This window comes from Syzygium oleosum, unplaced genomic scaffold, assembly GCF_021117445.2.
Source record: "Syzygium oleosum isolate NSW1041296 unplaced genomic scaffold, Sole_v2.1 Sole_v2.15, whole genome shotgun sequence".
NCBI classification, from domain to species: Eukaryota; Viridiplantae; Streptophyta; class Magnoliopsida; order Myrtales; family Myrtaceae; genus Syzygium; species Syzygium oleosum.
In genome coordinates, this window is record NW_026607499.1 from 4,131,625 (window position 1) to 4,152,325 (window position 20,701).

Sequence of the window (20,701 nt, forward strand, 5' to 3'; positions counted from 1 at the left end):
TAAAATCCTAAAACTTATCACGAAAGTCTGATCGAGCCTTAAAATTTTCAAAATGTTCAATTAAATTCTAAAACTTGTTGGATTGATTCAATCGAGTCCTTTCGGTGTTTGCACTTTTTAAAAATTTTATAACTCGATTACACTTTCATGACAAGTTTTAAGATTTCATTGCATTTTTTGAAAGTTTTAGGACTTGATTGCAGTTTTTCGAAGTTTTAAGACTCGATTGCATTTTCCTGACAAATATTAAGACTTCTAGTGACCTTATCCAAAAAAAAAAACTCACCTGATTCCCGTTTTGTTTATAGTTAACTTATTTATACAGTAATTTTTGCGTAATTTGGCCTTTTTTTAGATATGCAGGCAACATCTCGATACATTTGCATTATATTTTTAACCATAAGCCGCAATATGATGCCATTTTCATAGTTTAGTCTTTGTCAATTTCAGCCGAATCGCCGACGTAGCAGTCCAGTCATCGCCAGTCATCCTATGTGGTACACCATCACATCAGGGATTTGTCGGCGAAAACTGGCCGAAAAGATTATATTGAAAATTCGCGCAAAGGTTTATGGATTAAATTGGCAAAATTGAAAAGTTTAAGACTATAAATGGCATCCGCACAATTGATTTTGGAGTAATTGGACAATTCCACCTTCAAACAATAGACGAAGATGCGGCTTTCCAACATGATGGAACAGGAGCACATGTAAGCGGCTATCGTGAAAATTTGGCAAATTTACATTTACGTAAATAAATTGTTAACAAAATGGAGGGTCATTGCACACTTCATCTCTTAAGCATGCATGTGAATTGATTGAAGCAAATTTGTAATGTCTATCTCGCACAAAAGCAACAAAACTAAATGTACTCTACACGTACGTAGCATGTGCCGGGATCTAGTTAATAGTCAGGGTAGACATCGATCCAATTTTGAGAAAATTATTCAAAAAGTCATAAACTTATTATACTTTTATCCATTTTAATTATGTCAATTGAGTCATAAATCATTTTGTGTTTTGCCAATTGAGTCCACCCGGCTAATTTTGATTGGAAATGTTGATGTGGATGCCAGCTGTCCTAAACGGCACGACTGGCACTGACATTGATGATTTTTAATAATATTGTAATATTTTTTCGATTTTTTTATATTTATATATTCTTCTCTTTCTTTTTCCTACTTTACTTTTCTTTTTACTTTTTTTTTATCATTAAGATCGGTGGGGCGCCGTCGGCCAATGGGCGAGGGTTGGCAGGCCCTTACCGGGCGCGGGCCAGCGTCGCGACCCTTGCTCAGTGGCTGGTGAGGGCTCGTTGCCCACACACACGGCCGCCCTCGCCCAGTGGCTGATGGGGGTCGCCGGGCCTCAATCGGTGGCCGGCGGCCCCTTGCCGGCCCTTAACAATTAAAAAAAGAGAGTAAAGAACGAAAAAGAAAAGAAAATATAATAAATTCAAAAAATATTATCAAAAATTGTCTACGTCAGCGCCGGCCGTTTCACGTATGACGCCTGATATCTACATCAACGATTTTTCAATCAAAATTAGTGGGATGGACTCAATTTGTCCCGCAACGAGTGCAACCCTTGTGTTTTGTCAAAGCAGGAGAAGGTTTGTGACTCAATTGGCATAATTTAAGAGTTTATGACCGAATTGGCAAAAGTGTAACGGGTTTAGGATAATTTGGACGGTTCTCCTGTTCGACTTGTTTGGAGATTCAGCTTGTCCGTGTTATGCCTCATTGATTGGCTCGTAACTATTACGATTAATCAAACTAGTTCCTCCACACGCGCTGTGTGCATGCTAAATTTGATATGGGTCCGGATGATTCTGGACGGGGAATATAAATATAAATTGGAGAATTGATAGGAAACCCGCCCAAAGATATCGAATTCCAATTATTAACGGCGCATGATGTTTTGTTTTTATCCTTTTTCTATATCAAGATCAGATCATGGTGTTTTGGTCATTCGAAAACTATTACATCGAATTTGTAAACGGGGTTATATAAATAATACAACATCGAAAACAATACGTGTGCTCCCCTGCACGAAATTGGATGGAGCCTCGGAGGCCTAACAGCGACGAGATCCATGACATAGATGGTCCGAGGTTAATACCAGTTTTTTTTTTATCAGTCCTACTCTAATTCTCAACTCACTATCAAACTTTAGTCCTACCTCTCGCAGGGCGTGGGAGTCGAAATCTACGTCTACATCTGAAATTACACATTTCTACCCCTAGCACGCGAAAAGGTGGGGGAGACCACGTGAGCAAACCCAGTGGTTTAGGTTAATACCAGTTCAACGACCGAGAATTCGTCAACTGTTTTTTATGAACTTGTCCAACTTCTCCTCCTTTGGCTCGTCAGCTTCACCGTTTGTTGACCTTAAGCGAGTTTTTTCAAGGTTGACGTCAACACAACATCGTCGGCGCATCAGTCTGAGCTTTAGCTCCTTCATCAAGCAATTCTCGCCGCCGCGCGTGTCGGCGACTGTATGACCCGGTCGACGATTTGCCCCCGTTTCTGTTTAGCTTGACCGAAGAGGAACACGCACAGCACGACGCTCCCCACGTGAGGCGAGACGAGGTCTCGAACTCCCAAGGAGAGTTATTCATGCGCAGCGAATGGTCTCATCGGTTTCAATATCTCGAGCAGGGTACTAGTCGCAGGCGTAAAATAACAGTTTCGCGATACTTCTTTGTTTGAAAAACACGACGAATGAATGCTGTCTGAAAATCAAGAGGCGACTTTATTGAGTGGGCTATGCAAGCAGCTAGCCATGTGGGGAGGTCTAATTGCCTCCCTGTCAAAATTCAAAGACAAGGCCTTGGCCTTGCTTGTGTACAGCTTCTTCACGTTGGTTCTTTGCTCGCTTAGCAGCTTCACTAAACTCCTCTTCGCGTTCGCTCTGAAGGGGCAATTCGAGGCCCGGAACCCGTCCACCAGGTGCAAGTACGCCTCGAGGTCGTGGCAGCACGCGATGTCGGCGTTCGGCTTCAGGTACGGCGACTTCCTCGTGTCGAGGCGCAGCTCCGTCCCGGCGTGCGAGTAGGAGTCCCACGGCATTTGGCCGTTTTCGAGCGCGCCGTTAACCGCGTCCTTGAGCTTGCGCTCTAGTTCCTCGCTTAGGAATATCCCGGGCACTCTGGTGATCAGGTCCTGATCGTTCACGATCCTCAGGACCTTGATGTTCTTTGCATGGATTCGGTCCGCGAAAGCGCTGTTCCCGACCCGAGGTCCTCCGAAAGAGAACACGGCGAGCGACGGCAGCTCCGCTACGCGCGTCGTGAGCTCGTCAGCTACTAATAATGCTAGTGCTGCGCCGAGGCTGTGGCCCGTGATCGTGATGCTGAGCGTCTCGCCCTTGTAGAGCTCCAGGAGCCGTTGAACTTCCTCGATGACCGACTCCGCCAAGCTCGGCACGTGAGCTCCGCCGGTCTTGAACAAGCTCAAGAACCCGGATCCGACCTTGGATTCCGGGTCGTCGGCGCTCGACATCGGCACCAGCTTCGTCCGGAAGTTCTCGGCCCACTCGAGGCACGTCGAGGTCCCTCGCAGGGAGATCACGATGTCCCTCCGCCCCATCCGCTGGATCTCCCTCCGGTCGTCGCACACCGCGACGTAACCGATCCAGCTCGACCGCTGCGTCATCCAGCCGAGGTCCGGAGCCACATCGTCCACCCACTTGGGGAGCCCGACCGCCGAAGTGGCGTACAGGCTCTTCGTCACCTGATAAGACTTGTCCGGCAGCGCCACGTGGTGGGGCATCGGCGCCTCCTCCGTCGGCATGGCGGGGTTCGAGTGGAACGCGTGGTAGGCCACCTGCACGAGCTCACCGTACCGAATCACCTCCCGCCGGAGGTTCTCGTCGAGCGGATCGAGCAGGCCCACCCAGTCGCCGCAGCCGTGGTACTGCCGCCACCGGCTGCCGAGGCCGTTCCTCGGGGAATACTCCGGGGTCCTCGACAGAAGCCGCCGGAGGGTGCTGAGGCGGCGCGGGGACATCTCCTCCGCCGCCGCCTTAATCTCGGGCCAGATTCGACCCAAGTTCAAGCGCTCCAGCAGCCCTCTGCCCCTTTTCTTCGACGACGACGGCGACGGCGCGCCGACCCCAGAATCTGGCTCGCGAGCCGGCTCCTGCGGCCCTTGCGGGCGCGATAAGGCCGGCGGAGATTCCTTCTGGAGGACGCGGTCGAGGTTGGCGAGGTGTCTCCGAGTGGACTCGGCGCAGGTGATGGGCCTGACAGCGGCGGCCGAAGACGCCGAAGGCTTTAACGACGAGAAGCGGCGCTTGAAGCTGGCTCCGCCGCCGCCGCCGCTGGCCGGAAAAATGTGAAGATTCATGCAAATGGACGCCATTGAAGAGTTTGCGCGAGCTCCTCCTAGAGAGAGAGAGAGAAAGAGAGGTCCTCTTTTTTTTTTTTGATCGAAAGAGAAAGAGAGGTTCGAAGTGGAAACCGAGTGGCCTCGAATGGATGAACTTGCGCTGATATAGTCCGCCACATAAACTCTTTACCCTTCCCTTTGGCTCGTAATTACGATTCGTACCCCACTCGTATTAGGGGGGGGGGGGACCGCACGCGCTATGCAAAAATACCAGTCTTGTCGAGGAGGGGCAAAACGGGAAGATCGATCGCGGCGTTCCTTCGAGGAAGGATCTCGCGCTGGCGTTCAGAGCAGCGTAAGGCGTTGTATTTGTATGTCAGCGTGATTTGACGGGAATGCCCCCCCCCCCCCGCTAGGAATACCTCGGGAGATGACGTGGCGGGAGATCAGCGTGACACGCTGTCCGCGGCCCCGTGACGATTTGACGGGAATGCCCCCCCCCCCGGCCCCGACTTTTTTCAAAAATCTACGTGGACTTTTCGCCCGGAGGACTTTGCTATGCCGATCTCATTCAATTATCTAACATTGATTTTGACGTGCAATGTGTACGGGTCCATGAAAAATCAAGAGCCCTCAAACAAGTAATTTGCTTGAGCGCGTGTATAGTTAGGGATTGGCATACGGTTGGACAATGATAGTACTTGACCATTATTCCGGACCTACGGATATGTAGGGTCATACGGCAATGCGAAACGTATAGAAGGGCGCGTTCTTTCGGTTCATGAGACCGACGAATTAAGCGTAGGAGCCGGCACATACACCCGACGAACAGATTAAGAACTCGATTTGCTTTCTAATTAGTTATTTGATCTCGAGTAAAATATTCGATCCGATGGTCTCTGTCTTCCGAGGTCGGTCTAAGTTTGATCGGTTCAATCTCGAGCAATTCATAGACCGACCTTGGAAGACAAAGGCCATCGGATCAAATATTTTACTAAGGACAAGTCTAGTCAAGAACAATTTCCGTCAACATCAGTATGCTACGACAGCATACGCTCTTTTTTTTTCCCACCCAACTCGGAAATCTGAACCAAGCCACAGACCAACTACGTTCACACGTATTGTCTTGCTCCTAGAACAGCTAAAATAAGACTTTAGGAAATTGTTGACCCCGAAGTGGGAATTCGACTAGGACAAAGTCAGCGTTTTAAATTCCCAACTATAGCGTTGGCATTGAACAAAAGGAGGAGGTATATGTCTACCTGGAAATCGTTTCGTCGTCGCAATTGAACGGGGAGAATAGGCGAAAAATACGAACACAAAGGAACAACGGTATTGATGGAACACTACACCGGAAAGGCCTTTCATTAGAAACCCTAAAAAGGAACAAATGGATGAGCAAACCGGGACACTTCCCTAGCTTTCCGATCGTTTTTTGATGCCGTGTAAGTTTGAGAAGTACCCATTGACTAGAGATTATTGTAGGGAAGATTATCGAAAAAATCTTAAACCTATTGCAACTGAATCAATTCGGTCCTAAACATTTTGCGTTTGAGCCAATTCAGTTCATCTGACCATTTTTGGGCGAAATCGTTGACATGGCGTCGTCGATACCAACATAAACAATTTTTATAATATTATGAATTTATTATTATTATTATTATTTCATTTTTTTCTCTTTTATTTTTACCCTTTTTCTCTGTTTTTTCATTATGGCCATGTCTAGCTAGCACCCTCACTAATGGCTGGGCTAGCGAGGGTCGAGCCTCGCTGGTCATGGGCAAGGCACACCCTTGCCAGCGGCTGGGTTGGCGAGGTCAACCTCATTTAGCGACGGTGAGGGCGAGCCTCACCAGAGCCCATGAGGGCAACCTCGTAGCCTCTAGCGAGGGTCGCCCTCGCTGGTGGCTACGCAAGGCACAACCTTGCCAGATCTAGCGAGGTCGAGCCTCGCCCATGGCTAGCAAGGCTCGACCCTCGCTAGCCCGTCCCTCGCCAGCACAGCCGCTAGAGAGGTCAAGCCTCTCTCGACCGATGAGGGTCGTCGACGACCTTGCCAGCCATAATGAAAAAAGAGAAAAAAAATGAAATAATAAAAAAAAAAATTATAAAAATTGTTCACGTCAGTACCGGTGGCGTCACGTTAAAGATTTCTGGCCAAAATTGAAGGGATTTAATAAATTGGTATAAATACAAAATGTTTATGACTCAATCGAAAAAAATTAAAAAATTAAAATTAAATTGATACAATTATAATAAATTTATAACTTTTTCGGTAATTTCCTCGAAACCGAGGTTTAGTTGCGTGACGAACTAAAAGTGAAGTCCTCTTCCTCAGATTTGCTCCACATGGGATGCTTCGCTCGGAGATTCGTGGTGGTTCGCTTTGTCCGCTTGCGCTCGGACTAGATTGCCGTCCGACCACTGAGATCGAAATGGAAAGGCCACCCAATTATAGGTGAGATAAGATCCCTCGTGGTCGTGCCTGGCTCCACCAGGTCCCGAAGCGCGCACCACTTTTTGATAAAGCAAGAAGGTGCTCCATGCTGCGCGACAAGAGGGCACTTAAAGAAAGAGAGGTACGCGCGTGGAAGATTAATCACTCATTAGAATAAGAATGCAAGTACGCAGAAAGCACGGCCACGTTTTGGCTCTGTTTTTCCTTTTTTATAGTTCATTTCTGGATAGTGATTGGTCGCGTACAGATGTGGGACCTCGGCCATGAGCATCACGTTGGATCGGGCACGCTTTCCTCGTTTCTTGTTTTCTTCTCCCTTGTGCGCGTTATTGATTGCGACAAGCATCTTTGGGTATCTGTTCGCTAGGGTGTCAAATCTCGCTAACAGTCCGTCGCAATCTCGAGCTAAATGGTTCATGTCTCTTTATTTCTTCCTCTCTTTTTTTCTTTTCATAATCGCAAGCTCCGGAGATTATTGCGTTTTGGGGGCTAATTAAATGCTCCAGAAGCTAAACAGAGAGTGAGCGGAGATGCGGTGAATAGGAGGGGTGCTTGAGGTCCGGAGAAGTTGGCGGACGGGCGGGTCGGTGTCGGATCGAGTGGTTTCCGACGAGAGTATCTTCCCGCGAATTAGTGAGTTACTTCGGTTTGTAATTTGCGCCTCTTTTTAGATGGATTTGGTGTCAAGAGCTCAATAAGTTATTGCACCTCCTACTTTCCTTTTTCAAAGACCTAAGACTTGGTAGATGTTAAGTAAGCAGTCATTCTCAGTACATAAAGATTTCAACTTATGTCTTTAAACTCCAGAGGGGTTTCTTGATCATTCTTTTATTCCGTGACCTTCACAAGTGGTGACGAATGGCATATCAGCCACTGTCCCCCCTGTATTCAAACACATAACCATTGTTAAATTAATCTCGCGAGCTTGAGCCGTGTGCGAGACTCGACCCGATTGGAGGATGCAGACCGATCCATGTTAGATGAGGCGTAAGGGAAAGGGTCTTAATTGGACTTTGATTTATCTTGCCTTTCTTTCAAATGATACCTTGGATTTATTTGGGCAATGAACTCAAATAAAAAAGTGAACTTAAATAAGGAAAGTTGTTGCTGACTTGTGTGACTCGAGGGTTTGACCAATCGAGGATTGATATCCTTCGTACGGCAACAGTCTCAGTACATTATGCATACGTATATATAAGTACTTCACTGTGCATACCTCATGGACACGGCCGAATGCATTTCGTCCCTTTCTCAAGAACCACAATGCATGATCAATTCTTGGAAAATTTGATCCGCGAATAATAAGTGCAACTGCAATCTTTCAAACTATAGTAGATGAACCACATGCCCAAAATAAGCATACTACTTTTGAAGCTGTGGCGATAGACGTTCCGCATCATGAAAACTCCATTAGAAGTTCTCTGTTGCTTACCCATAACTAAAGACAACGCTCTGAACCCCATTTAATCGGGTGTGCGTGTTAATGATCGGGTCGAAAGACTCGTCCATGATTTTCCCTGCTATCAACTTTTTGAAATTACTTTCCGCAACCTCGTGTAACACTTTGGCTTCATCAAAAACCCCATCCTTATTTTGAATCAAACTCGATGCGAAACCTCCCTCCGTGGAAAGCTTTACCCTGATTAGTCTTTATTTTCCCGACTAATCTTCACTACGACCATTATCAGTTAGATCCTCTAAACTAAATTGCCGAACTATAGTATTTAATCATACCTTCTTGCAGGTGTTACAATAGGATATCTCTTGCCTCCATGTCCATTAGCCCCATTAGCAGGTGAGTTGGGTTGAAAATGGTTCGATCTAAATTGACCAATTTAACGCGTTTTGACCTCAATTACATGCAATGCAAATCTAACAACCCACATTTGACCCAACTCTTGCCTAATTCGTACCCAACCCAATCCACATTTGTAAAACACTTTTATATTTAACTCAATCTAGGAAAACTTGTACTCAACCTGAGGTGAGAGTTCTGACCAAAAAAAAAAAAAAACCCGAGGTGAGACTGAGGAGAAAGCGAGCTCGAGCTTGAGTGAGCGCGAGAAGTGAAGAAATAGTCATAGTGTGAGTCGGGTCTATGTAAGTTCTGAACCTATTTAATAACCATATTATTTTAGGCTTTTTACCATTTTAAACCCATTTATGATCTATTTAGTAAATATAACTAATCCACATCATAACTCAGCTCATTAAATAAGGTTAAGAAATAGGTCGATGACCCATTTTTAGCGGGTCTAAAATTTAGCTGGTGTTCCGTGATTTCAATTCATGTTTACATCTTGAAGAGTAATTTGTAATTTTATCAATAAATGTCAGTATCTCAACTGCAGGGTTCTTTCAGGGCCTAAGGAGAAGCACCATAAGACGCAATTAAAGGTATGCAAGAACTTCTTTCAGATGACTACACGTGGAAATATAGGAAAATTTTCCGTACAAACACTCAAACCAAATTCACGCACGACACCAACGCGAGAAATTTACCGAGAAAAAACTCAAATATAATACGTCAAGAACACGTTTGATTTGCAATTGACATGGTTTATTTTCTTTTACGCTGGCTAAGCGAGAAATTCATTGAATGAAAAAAGACACAAGATTAAGAGGACATTCTTTTAGATTTGATATTTCCAAGAACTAAACATTTCTCATATTCATTAGTTTTGAACTTCCTTAGCAATTAATCGAACTAATGACGGGAACAAAATGGTCAAAATACAAACCGTTCTTTCCATGGGACTCCTACGGCTACCGGCTCTCTCATCGTCGTCTAGCATCTTCATTAGATTAATTTATGTTGATGGATGTATTGAGCTATGATCGAAGTCTTAAAAGCCAGACAATTGTTGACTTTGGGGCTCTTCTCTCACTCCATATATATTTTTATTTTTAGTGCTCGTGAGATTTTGTAAAACTACTCTAACTATTATGAAAAATTATACTTTTAGATGAATGTGTTGAAATATGTAACTGGAGAGGCAAATAATGATTTTTTAGTATGATCTTTTTGCTGGGTTACTAAGTAGGGATCTTACGATTTAAACTCAGGTTCTTTTGCTATGATATAATGTGAGATTTTGTGGGACCATTGTCAACTATTTTTTTTGTCCATCTTATCTCTAACTCTCCTAACTCTTTGACTTTTACTGTGTCTCGTGTAGAGTGCGAAAGTCGAAATCCTACACTTCTGATACTAGCGTCCCAACTCCTTAATCTCTTTACCAATAAGACCGTATGCTTATTAGTCATTGTCAACTGTTTAAAAAACTTAAATTGTTAAATAATGGCGTGACCTAATATTTAAATATTCCATAAATCCCGACGGATGACGAAGTGACCAGATTTCACAGGTCGCGGAACACGGAGAACGGGCTTTGCAACTACGGAGGATCAAATTGCACAAAATGAAAGAAATAGGGAAAAAGCAAGGGCGCACCAAAATTTCAAACATTTGGCGCCATGAATTTTTCCGGAAAATACCCAAATACACCAGCGAAGGTCAGACAGAGAGAGAGAGAGAGAGAGAGAGAGAGAGAGAGAGAGAGAGAGAGAGAGAGAGAGATGAAGCAGACGAACCCAGCTCGAATGAAGAAGCCCGACGCTCCTTTCAGCGGACGCGATTCGCAGGTACGAAGTCGCGCTTCCATCTTCATCCTCGCGGTGGCAGATTTCCAGATGCTAATTGCTTGCTACGTTCTTCCGACCCACTCTCCGTCTCTCTCTATTGCGCTTGATAATCGACAGGAAAAATCCGATTCTTTTTCGCTTGATACGTTGCGCGCGGAGCCTCCCGATATCGGGAAATGGTTCGCTAGCTATGTCTACGAATCGCCTTCACTGGGTACGGACGAGGGCTTTCTGGGTTCTCTTCTTGACGAGAGTGAACGCGAGAGCAGCGGGTGTGCTGTTGACGATAGGAGAAAAGGAGGAGGAGGCGGAGGAGAAGCGGCTTCGCGAGGCTCGAATTGCGTCGGAGGCAGATACCCAGTGGGCGCTCTTGAGTTCACCAGTAATTTCGGGAGCAATGAGCATGAAGAAGAGCCTCCAACAGAGGTGATTTGCTGGATTCAGTTTTGCTAAATTAGCGAGTTAATCTCGTCTTGCTCGCTGAATGGCTTCATGGTATCAAAAAGTTTACTTTTTTTTTTTTGGGGGGGGGGGTGTTCATGTTGTGCTATTAGCTCTGGCAGGAAACTTTCAACGAAGCTGATACCCTTTTACATCACTCTTTCTGTAGGTTCGAGATTCCTTGGAGTCATCTTTGCAAATTTCAGGTTTGTATTAATTTGCAAGGTTCTGATTTATCAATTTCTCGGTATTATGCAGAACGGAATCAATTTTCCCTTTCCGCAAGCGGTAAAAGGATTTCCACTTTAATCTGATACTCGTACTGATTCTTGCTTGATTGATACAGAACCTCCTGATGTCAGAGAATGGTTTTCGAGCTACGTGTATGAGTCGCCCGAGTTGTGTGAACACGGCAGAGAATTTGTCTCCATAGAAAGTGAATGCGAGAAAGAAGGGTCTGTTACTGGGGAGAGCAAGAAAGAGCATGAAAATTCAGGGGAAGTTACCAAAGTGAATAATGGTGATGTTGCCGGTGCCCGTGAGGTACCACACACCAATGGACTTGTGTATAATGGTGGTGGCTCATTCGCGGATCAGGATTGCGAAAATCAAACTCTGACCAAGGTATTGTTCTGCATTCTTTTGTGTTAAGAATTGGGTTTGGCCCGGCATCATCCTTATGCGTTTTGATGAAACACCCATTATTGTGATCATATGGTAAATGATCCCCGTGGGTCTTCCATAACACTGACTTTTGTTCCTGTAGTCAGCTTTCCTCTCTGTGTTTCTTCAATGGTTGTTGTACAACTAAATATGACTTCAAAGCTCAGTATTCATTCTTAATGATACGTTTTTTCCCCTTCTGGTGCAGATAGTAGATTCCATGAGCCCACCTTTTCTACTCTCTGGTTGGTATAGCTTCTTTCATATGTTACAAGGCACTGTTATTTGACCTCTTTGAAGCTGTTAAGATTTCTAAGGGGCTATATATGAGTGACGAACTTGGTAGTTACTCATTTATAGGCTTACCAGCAGGTTGATACAATGAGACTGTGATGTGTGTGTCTATGTGGGTTACATATATCTAGATATGTGTGTGTATTTTCTAAAATGAGTTATTTCCTGTTTGTCAGAGCCTCCTGACATAACAAATTGGTTCTCAAGCTATGTCTACGAATCTCCAGAATTAAGCACATTCCCAGGATCTCCTGTTGAGGAAATTGGTGATGGGAAAGATGATTTGATTCTTAGAAAGGTTATTGGAGAAAAAGAAGACAATCAGCATAACTCTTCAGGTAATAGAATAGATGGTGGCACGGGTATCAATGAACGGTCAAACTCTGCCCTCTGTAGCAGCTCTCATGAAGATCTCGAGCATGAATATCAGCACACTGAGGATGAGGTAATCTTTGTTTGTTCCCTTGTTCCTTCAGTATGGATGTTTATGAAGTACAGCTTACTATTGATAAAATATAGTCAGCCAAGTTCTCGGTGGTTTCAATTCTGTGTTTCTCTGTTTAGATCGAATAGTTCTTGGACAACAATATATTTAAGATTCTCCTAGAAAAAAAAAGAAAAGAAAAGAAAAAGAAAACAAGATACTTCAGTTTCTAAATCCATGCAAATGTTTAAAAGTTAAAGGTTGGCAATACATCTAAAGAGGACAAACATCTTTTACCTCAGATTCCTTGCCCTAAAATTATTGATGGAAGGATGGACTGTAAAGCTTTGCTAAACAATGATCGGGATTGTAAAAGTAAGAGGCCGAAGCAACTTCATTCTGAAGAAGCCATCCGTTTTCACTCCAATATCAATGAGAACTCAAGCAATGGTAAAAGAAAAGCTCGTAGAGAGTTGATTGGAAGAGTTGAAGAGGGCTCAAGAGTGAAGGCCCAGAGTAGGGAAGTTGCTCACACCCTGCTTGAAGGCGATTTGGGCTCATCTCCAGTTGATCAAGCTTCAATGAGAAGATCAACTCACGGAAGTCATGACAAAGAAAACAATCGAACAGATAATGACAGCACTGATTTTGTTTCCATAAGGAGGAAGGAAACTACAAGTGCAAGTGATGAATTGACGAGGCCGCGGAGGGCTTTGCACCAGTGCTTACATGCTAGAGGAAATGTTTCGTCAGCTGCTATAGAGGACGAAGCCAAGATGAAGCCATTATCGGAAATAACTAATTTCCAGAGCAATTTTGATGTGCAGGAGTCCGCTGGGAAATGGAAATGTCCTCAGAAAAGAAAACCCATTCTTGGACCCCCAATGAAGCAGCTGAGACTAGAACGATGGGTCAATAGGATCTGAATACAGTATTCATAAAGTGGCGTAGAGAAATTTGATATTCAATGCCAGAGAATTCATAATGAAAAATGTGTTGACTACTTTCTCCACATCACAAGACAATGGCTTACCTTAACAATTCGTAGCTTTGCGTTCTTGAATTCTATTATTTGTATGACCCAGATCGGAATTGTTGGAGTGATTATCGCCCTCTGAACATCTTGGGCTCAAGCACACTATCTTCTCCTTTCCTATTCCCCAGTGAGTAAGCCATGTTTCAGCCTTCAAGAACTTGGTTTCCTGAAAATGTTGGGGGCATTCTGAGGTTGCATCTGATACGGAGGAGATGTAACCGGATTCAGAATCCATGAAATCGTTGACAGTGGTATATAAAGCATCAAGGAGAAGTCTTCATTGTGAAAATCAGGTGGATTTGTTTCTGTACTACTCTTTTCATCTCCTCTTATTGAACAAGAGTAATTGCACTTAACTGTGTAAATTTTGAATGCAAGTTGAAGCACCAGTATTATCATAGCCTTCTCTTGTTGTTTCATTATACAAGTAAACTTCGTCAGTGTTCATCAAAGATGCTTGGAAGACAAGTCATCGATGTATCAGTATTTCTGTTATAATTAAAGGCATTATAATAAGTTAGAAGCTACTCGACAAGATTATGGATTGGGCCAACACCGACAAGAACACCTTTTCTTTCAGATCAATTATAGTCTCAAGTGCTAAGAGATCATGTTGATACCTGTTCTGGTCCGAGGTCTTTCGATATGTGCAACTTTTTTCCCTGAAAATAAGTCGATGACAGGTTTAGCAGATCGAGTGTTCAAAAATTTCTGCATTTGGTGATACAAGGGGATTCATTTGCCTACGGTCTTCACCGTGTAAGAATGGCTTGGATAAGCCAAGTGCTGAAGTCACCTTTGGTCACTTTTTTTTTTCTCAATCTTAGAAAAATGAAAACCCTTTCTCAAGATCTGACAATCCACCAAGTTCAAATTTCTTACAACACAAACAATCAAGAGCTCATTGTAAAACCAAAAGTCACAAAGCTTGAGCAGGGTGATCTATTTACTTTCCAATGGAATGCTATGAAAACGGAAAGCAAACTGAGACCTTGAATAGATCATGACCCGACCTAGTGAAATAAATCATACGTTGTTATGACATGTTGCATAACCATTTCATCAATCGCAGAAACAGCTCTGGCATCTCCTGAATCACATTTGAGTCAATCAAGAGTGACAGGATTGTGTTGAATGCAAGTTCAAACATGAAACCGTAGTCGATATAAATTCGTGTAAGGCGTAAAGAAGTGATATTGAGTGACAAGAAAAGAAATTTGAGTGGGAAATGAATTATGGTGAAGTGAGTTTTCAGTTGCTGTGATCGTTGATTTGAGCCCAGGTTCTATATATTTGTGAGTCCTATTTCTTTAAATCCCTTAGTTTGGGGAGTTCAATCATTACAAATCATAATGTTTATCATTGTATTTCGGGATAAGTGCACTAGAAGTCCTAAAACTTGTCTCAAAAGTGGAATTAAGCCCTAAAACTTTCAAAAAGTGCAAACAAGTCTTAAAACTTGTCATGAAAGTGCACTTGAGTCCTAAAACTTTCAAAAAGTGCAAATAAGTCCTAAAACTTGTCACGAAAGTGCAAACAAGTCCTAAAACTTGTCACAAAAGTGCACACAAGTCCTAAAATTTTCAAAAAGTACAATCAATGGAAGGACTTGATTGAACTAATTTGACAAGTTTTAGGACTTGTTTGCACTTTTTTAAAGTTTTAGGATTCAAGTGCACTTTCGTGACAAGTTTTAGGACTTATTTGCACTTTTTAAAAGTTTTAGGACTCAATTGCACTTTCGTGACAAATTTTAGGACTTTGAATGCACTTATCCCTTGTATTTCCTTGCGACCTTTCATTCAAACAGAATAAGAAGACGTTGGTCAAGTTCCATTAAACAAATGACATGTTATGGAAATCCTGATCTTGGAGATGCACAAAAACACAGATGATAATCAACTACGGGTGCTTTTTATCTTCACATCCATTGGAATTAGAAAAGAAAACCAAGCCTAGCCCTTGTTGCGACGTGCTTGTCACTAGTCGATAGGATGTCGCGCAGCGCCATGCTCTATCGATAGTTGTCGAGATGTGAATCACTCGCTTTGAATCAATTGCAGAGTTGAAGTGTATCTACAATTGAAGTTCAATGAACAGGGAGAAATTTGTAGTGTGATGGCAAAAGTAATTCTGCAACCTATCTGATGGGATTTTAATTTTTCCCTTTAGGTCAGTAAATATTTTTCTAAAAATAATTATTTGTATTGATTGAAATAATTAACCAATGAAATTTTCATTATTGATTACCTAAAATTTTGGTGGACGATAGAAAATATTTATGATTGTGATTTGCTTATCTGTACAGTAGTAGTCAACGAAAGAATACCAGCAGACTCTCCCTCTTCAAGTTCCGATTTCCGACTCACTGCCGACTCCGAAACTGATCCGAAGGAGAAGAAATGGCGAGCCTTTCGCGTCTCCAGACCATCACCAGATCATTGAAACGAATCCCACTTCCTTATTCCTCGGCCAAGCTCTTCCATCCGTGCGAAGCGACTCAGCTCGCGTCGAGCTCGAGAACGATAGCACCCCCACAATGTCTCCCTTCCGTACCCGGATATTGGCAGCTCCAATCTCGGCGGACCCTCATCTTGGAGCCGGCTACTTCTGCGTCGGAGTCGGTGAAACTGAACAGGCTCTCCGATTCCGATTCCGGTACTTCGTGTTTTGCATATGCCGTCTCTCTGGGTGGTTGAGTTTGTGAAGTTTGGTTTTTTTTGCTCAGACATGTGCTCTACGATGTTCGTGAAGTGGGGTAAATATCAGTCTTTAGATTTTTCAGAGAAAGAGGGTGTTTTTGAGATTTTGACGTGATCGGTGTTCTTGGGTAAGCAGGGAAAAAGCTTGATAATTAGCTCACTAGAAGAAAGTGAGTGTTTTTCTCATTTGTTCTTTATAGTCTGAATTGATTAGGCTTCCATGGACACCAGAGTAACACAAAAGTGGCCACAACTGAAGATTGTTCTGGTATTTCTTCGTAGAGATAATGACTGAAAAAACTGAAAAGCAGTTTGTTGAACATTTTTTCAATTTCTTATAGTGATTGGGTATGAGGAGCGATGTTTGAATCTGGTATGATTTGATTTGACAAGGATTTTTCTTGAGAAGGATTCATTGCAATCTTCAGGAATAGTCGAGGTCTGTTTGGATAGACCTGGAGCTAAGAATGCGATAGGGAAGGATATGTTGAGAGGGTTGCAGAATGCGTTTGAAGCTGTGAAGGAGGATGCTTCGGCGAATGTTTTGATGATCTGCAGTGCGGTGCCGAGAGTGTTCTGCGCTGGTGCTGATTTGAAGGTATTACCATCATAATACAAAAAATTTCAGGCTCAATGCCTTTTTCCAAGGGATGTATGTTCTTGGATGTGCAGCTGTTTTAGGAATTGTAGTAGATGACTTTCTGGTGGGAGTACTAAAATGTCGATTGCTTTTTTTGGTAGAAAACTATTATTGACAGGCTAATATGCTTCTAGAATGCATAGCGCTTCTTGTACATTTGATAATTGATGTTGGTTACACTTCTTCCTCCCTCTATTACTCTTTTTAAAAGCATGTTTCCTATATTCAACTTCTTCATTGTTTCCCTTGTCTTTCTTTGAGTTGGCAGGAGCGCAAGACAATGAGCCCATCTGAAGTTCAGTTTTTCGTGAATTCGCTACGTTTGACATTTTCCTCGTTGGAGGTGGGTTTGTCCTGTCTGTTTTCCTACCAGATTATTGTGCTTGCTGCCAGCGTTGCCCACTTAGGAGCTATTGCTTTTTTATTGCCTCTGGAGCTCTTAGCGGCAGGGTACATCGCAGGGCTTTTGCTCAACATTGTATGGTCTATGGTGCACTAGTTTTCTGTAAAGTTTGGACCTTGAAGTAAGATTAACCTTTAGATACTCATCCATTTCAGTATTACAAATTCTTTCGTCTTTCTTGTATGCACACTGTTTGTATCTGCTTATTTTATTTCAAGAGTGGTGATTTAACCATTAATTTGATGATTGCATTTGAAGAATGAGCATCTGTTTTGTTTTATTGTATCTGTAGTTCCTCTAAGATATAATCAAAATTGAGAAAAAATTAGCTGTGTAAGTCCAAGAAGTTGCCCTTTTCAAAGAACCATCAAATTGTGACGAGCCCAAGGCATTTTTTGTGTTAGTGATAACTTGCAATAGTTTGTCTGTAAGACCTTATAAATGACTCTGATGAATCTTGCCGCTGTAAAACCATGGATTGCATTGTGGATCTGCATTCTAGTTTGAGTTGTGCCTTTTCTTTAACAGACTGAAGAGCTGAGAAGTTTAGACAAGTTTTTATGTTATCAGCTATGGATATCGTTACGCAGAATAACATTTCATTAACCTAATCTTGTACACTTCTGCATGAACTCCTTTTTACCTTTTAGCCTGCAATGTTATGTTATAGTCACTTGACGCTTTTTGGATTGGCTATCTTGTTGGCCTTTCTGATTCATTTAAATGTTTCTTAGCGGATCCCTCTGTTTTAGTGCATAAGGCAATAATGCTAGTTATGTTTGACTGCTTACATGGATTACTTGAATGTGGAATTTAGGATCTCCATATTCCTACTATTGCTGTTATTGAGGGAGTAGCATTAGGAGGAGGACTTGAATTGGCCCTATCCTGTGACCTTCGAATATGTGGTATTAGCTCTTCATCTACCTTCCAAGTCAACCTCATTTTACTTGAGGGATGGGTTCCTCATAGTCTGATATCCCTCATACGTCCTTGTTTTTGCCACTTATTGACAGGAGATGATGCGGTTCTGGGCTTGCCTGAAACAGGACTTGCTATAATTCCAGGGTATTGCCCAATTTTCTTAACTTGTATCATCCATCTTTTTCTAATGGCACTGCTTTTCTGTACGAAGCAGATCTATTGTCTAGGTGGTTAATCAAATATATGACAATCAAGGAGATTAGAATAAAAATTGGAAATCGGTAGGCAGGTTTTGGACTGGCAAGGCAGGTCATCATCTGCATCAATATTTGTTACATAAAATAGATATTCTTGGGAAAATTATTTCAACTAAAAAGTGGCCCTTTACAGTTAGGAATTGGATGATTTTAATCCGGCGCTGGCTGATATTCTTCAGCACTTTAAGAACCAAGTCTTTTTTCCACTTCTTACATATCTTTGCTTCATATGTTGAGCCCATTGTATAAAGATTGACGTAATTATTTTCGTCCGCATTCTCATTATTGCTTCCTTGTTGTCTTCTTTTGAAGCACCTTACTCATGAACCGCAATCATTGGTTATACTTATGTTATGATTCTGCAAAAGATCTTGTTTTTCACAGATCAGATAAAAAGTAGGGAATAAGCGGTTTTGCTTATTCTTCTTTCTGTGTAATTAAATTTCATCAAGAGTCAGGTCTCCTGTTAATAAGTGCGCAATATGCAAGAGGACTTGAATATGCCGCATCGCTTTGTTGTCCATCTTTAAGCGTCAGAGATATTAGATCTTCCTTCTACAGGGAAATCACTTCTCACTTGGTTTGTTTCTTTGCAGAGCAGGCGGTACACAGAGGCTTCCTAGATTAGTGGGAAAATCTTTGGCAAAGGAACTCGTATTTACTGGCCGGAGAGTTGGAGGCAAAGATGCAAAATCTATGGGTACATTTATCTGGTTCCTGGTGTTGTCCCTTTGATGAGCAGGGAAGAGGAAGTTGCTGCAGTGGTTCACATTGGCTATGTTGCAGGTCTTGTCAATCACAGTGTTGCCTCTGGTGAAGCTCATCTAAAGGCACTTGAAATTGCGAGGGATATCAATCAGAAGGTATGACATCCAGTTTTGCTATTTTTCACATGCGTAAAATGTACGTGGAAAACAATGGTGTAGCAACCAGATCATCCCATGATATATGGTCACGATACTTCATCTGGCTGTCGAGAGCAAAGAATTGATCCATCGAGTGGAAACGAGTGCTTGAGAGATGCTTTATCTCACTTATCACCAATATTATTATTCTTTGTTTTTCGGATTCAGCTTACTGCTCATAGATGCACCAAAACTAAAGGTCGATGAAGGATCAATCTGCGGAAGGATTGCTAGGCTGTTCATCAACTTAGAACATCTGTTTGACTGTATGAGGAATTTAACAAAATGTTTTTCCCTTTAAGGAGTGCAGAGAAGCTTGTCATAAATGTGAGGCTTGTGATGGTGCCTCGTATTGCTGACAGGATTGGCAATCATCGTATTTCCCCTCAAAGATACTCTAACATTAACCTCTCAAGAATGTTCATTCAGAACTTCAAGGAGCCGAGCTGTTATCTTTACCAAAAGGGTGATATAGCGAGTTTTTATTTAAGAACCAACTCCTAAGCATAGCAAGCTCTGCGGCTCTAGTTCCTGAAATACTTAAATGGCAACAACCGTTTAGTCCAAGTACTTTACCCTTGAGATTGTCGACACTTCTTGATCACCAAGTATATGCCCCCTATCGCTTCAAAGAATTAAATTGTTTCTCTGATAACGACATGTATAGAATATTGACGTGAAATTTCCCATCAATTTGTTGTGTCGAATCATCTATCGTCTGTTTTTTTTTGGTCATACATCTATCGTCTTTCATTACACACGTTTGAATTTCCTGTTATTTTCAGGGTCCATTAGCCCTCAAGATGGCTAAAAGAGCTATAACCAAGGGATTAGAGTTGGACATGGTATCAGCACTTGAGTTGGAGGAGGATTGTTACGAGCAGCTATTGAACACAAAAGATCGCTTGGAAGGTTTAGCAGCATTCGCCGAGAAGCGGAAACCCAAGTATAGTGGCCAATAGCAGACGCGTGCGGCTTCCGGATGAATTAGATCTCGGTTGGGTGTCGGCTTCATTTTTAGCTGCAGCGGTAGTAACATGTATCTATCCGATTACCGCAAGTGTTAACTCAGTCTGCTGATGTACCATTTGGTAGCTAATTCTACATATTATTAATGACCCAATTGGGAATAAACTGTGGCGCCACTTCACTACGAATTTGCATGGCAGTGCAAATGGCATTTTACAACATCGATTCGAATGAACCCCGACCGTTTGTTTTTTTATTTTAAGCTGTTGAGCAGACCTATGAGGCTTTTAGTAATGATCTTTTCCTCTTTGAATGTGAAGTTTAATGTCAACTCACGTTGAACAAGTCCAGTCCAAATTCGAAAAGTCAAGAAATGGATAAGTATTTTGTAGATGGGCTTATTCTATTTTAGTCCTTGAGCGCACGTGCACATGCTTTTTCCCTATTTGTCTGAGCTTTGGTCCGCTGTTCGGTGTTCACATTCGAGACAGGTGGGAACAGATTGAACTATTGTCTGAACGAAAAATGAATCCTTTGAAACTTACAACTTCAGAGCGTTTGATTTTTCTCCGGATTTTAGAGCTTTTTAATTTATTTGAGATGAATCCTT

The 20,701-nt window shown here is 42.6% G+C and overlaps 3 protein-coding genes across 4 annotated transcripts; 2 read left to right on the forward strand and 1 right to left on the reverse strand.

Annotated features, from left to right (window-relative positions):
* Positions 1–2,730: 2,730 nt before the first annotated feature.
* On the reverse strand, positions 2,731–4,453 carry LOC115689264 (phospholipase A1-Ibeta2, chloroplastic). Its single transcript, XM_030615265.2, has one exon. It carries the CDS (start codon positions 4,361–4,363, stop codon positions 2,741–2,743), a length of 1,623 nt encoding a protein of 540 aa, XP_030471125.2. The 5' UTR covers positions 4,364–4,453; the 3' UTR covers positions 2,731–2,740.
* A 5,885-nt stretch (positions 4,454–10,338) lies between these two features.
* Positions 10,339–13,680, forward strand: LOC115689266 (uncharacterized). 2 transcript variants are annotated; one of them, XM_056318487.1, is made up of 7 exons: positions 10,339–10,433; positions 10,551–10,859; positions 11,044–11,080; positions 11,221–11,498; positions 11,746–11,782; positions 12,008–12,276; positions 12,516–13,680. In XM_056318487.1, the coding sequence occupies exons 1-7, from the start codon at positions 10,368–10,370 to the stop codon at positions 13,179–13,181; spliced, it is 1,662 nt and encodes a 553-aa protein (XP_056174462.1). In that variant the 5' UTR covers positions 10,339–10,367; the 3' UTR covers positions 13,182–13,680. The 2 variants fall into 2 exon arrangements, with proteins under 2 accessions (XP_056174462.1, XP_056174463.1); XM_056318488.1 differs by having other exon boundaries at positions 12,558–13,680.
* Positions 13,681–15,592: 1,912 nt separating this feature from the next.
* LOC115689278 (probable enoyl-CoA hydratase 2, mitochondrial) lies at positions 15,593–20,345 on the forward strand. Its single transcript, XM_030615281.2, has 8 exons — positions 15,593–15,949; positions 16,422–16,591; positions 16,902–16,976; positions 17,854–17,944; positions 18,053–18,104; positions 18,814–18,917; positions 19,004–19,080; positions 19,908–20,345. The coding sequence occupies exons 1-8, from the start codon at positions 15,694–15,696 to the stop codon at positions 20,082–20,084; spliced, it is 1,002 nt and encodes a 333-aa protein (XP_030471141.1). The 5' UTR covers positions 15,593–15,693; the 3' UTR covers positions 20,085–20,345.
* Positions 20,346–20,701: the final 356 nt, after the last annotated feature.

Excerpts from the sequence above, each read along its gene's own strand:
- LOC115689264 (XM_030615265.2), bottom strand. The coding sequence starts at position 4,363 with ATGGCGTCCATTTGCATGAATCTTCACATTTTTCCGGCCAGCGGCGGC.
- LOC115689266 (XM_056318487.1), top strand. The coding sequence starts at position 10,368 with ATGAAGCAGACGAACCCAGCTCGAATGAAGAAGCCCGACGCTCCTTTC. Across the intron at positions 10,434-10,550 it reads TCAGCGGACGCGATTCGCAG|GAAAAATCCGATTCTTTTTC; the intron begins GTACGAAGTCGC and ends GATAATCGACAG. Across the intron at positions 11,499-11,745 it reads AAAATCAAACTCTGACCAAG|ATAGTAGATTCCATGAGCCC; the intron begins GTATTGTTCTGC and ends CTTCTGGTGCAG.
- LOC115689278 (XM_030615281.2), top strand. The coding sequence starts at position 15,694 with ATGGCGAGCCTTTCGCGTCTCCAGACCATCACCAGATCATTGAAACGA. Across the intron at positions 15,950-16,421 it reads GCTCTCCGATTCCGATTCCG|GAATAGTCGAGGTCTGTTTG; the intron begins GTACTTCGTGTT and ends TGCAATCTTCAG. Across the intron at positions 16,592-16,901 it reads GCGCTGGTGCTGATTTGAAG|GAGCGCAAGACAATGAGCCC; the intron begins GTATTACCATCA and ends TTGAGTTGGCAG.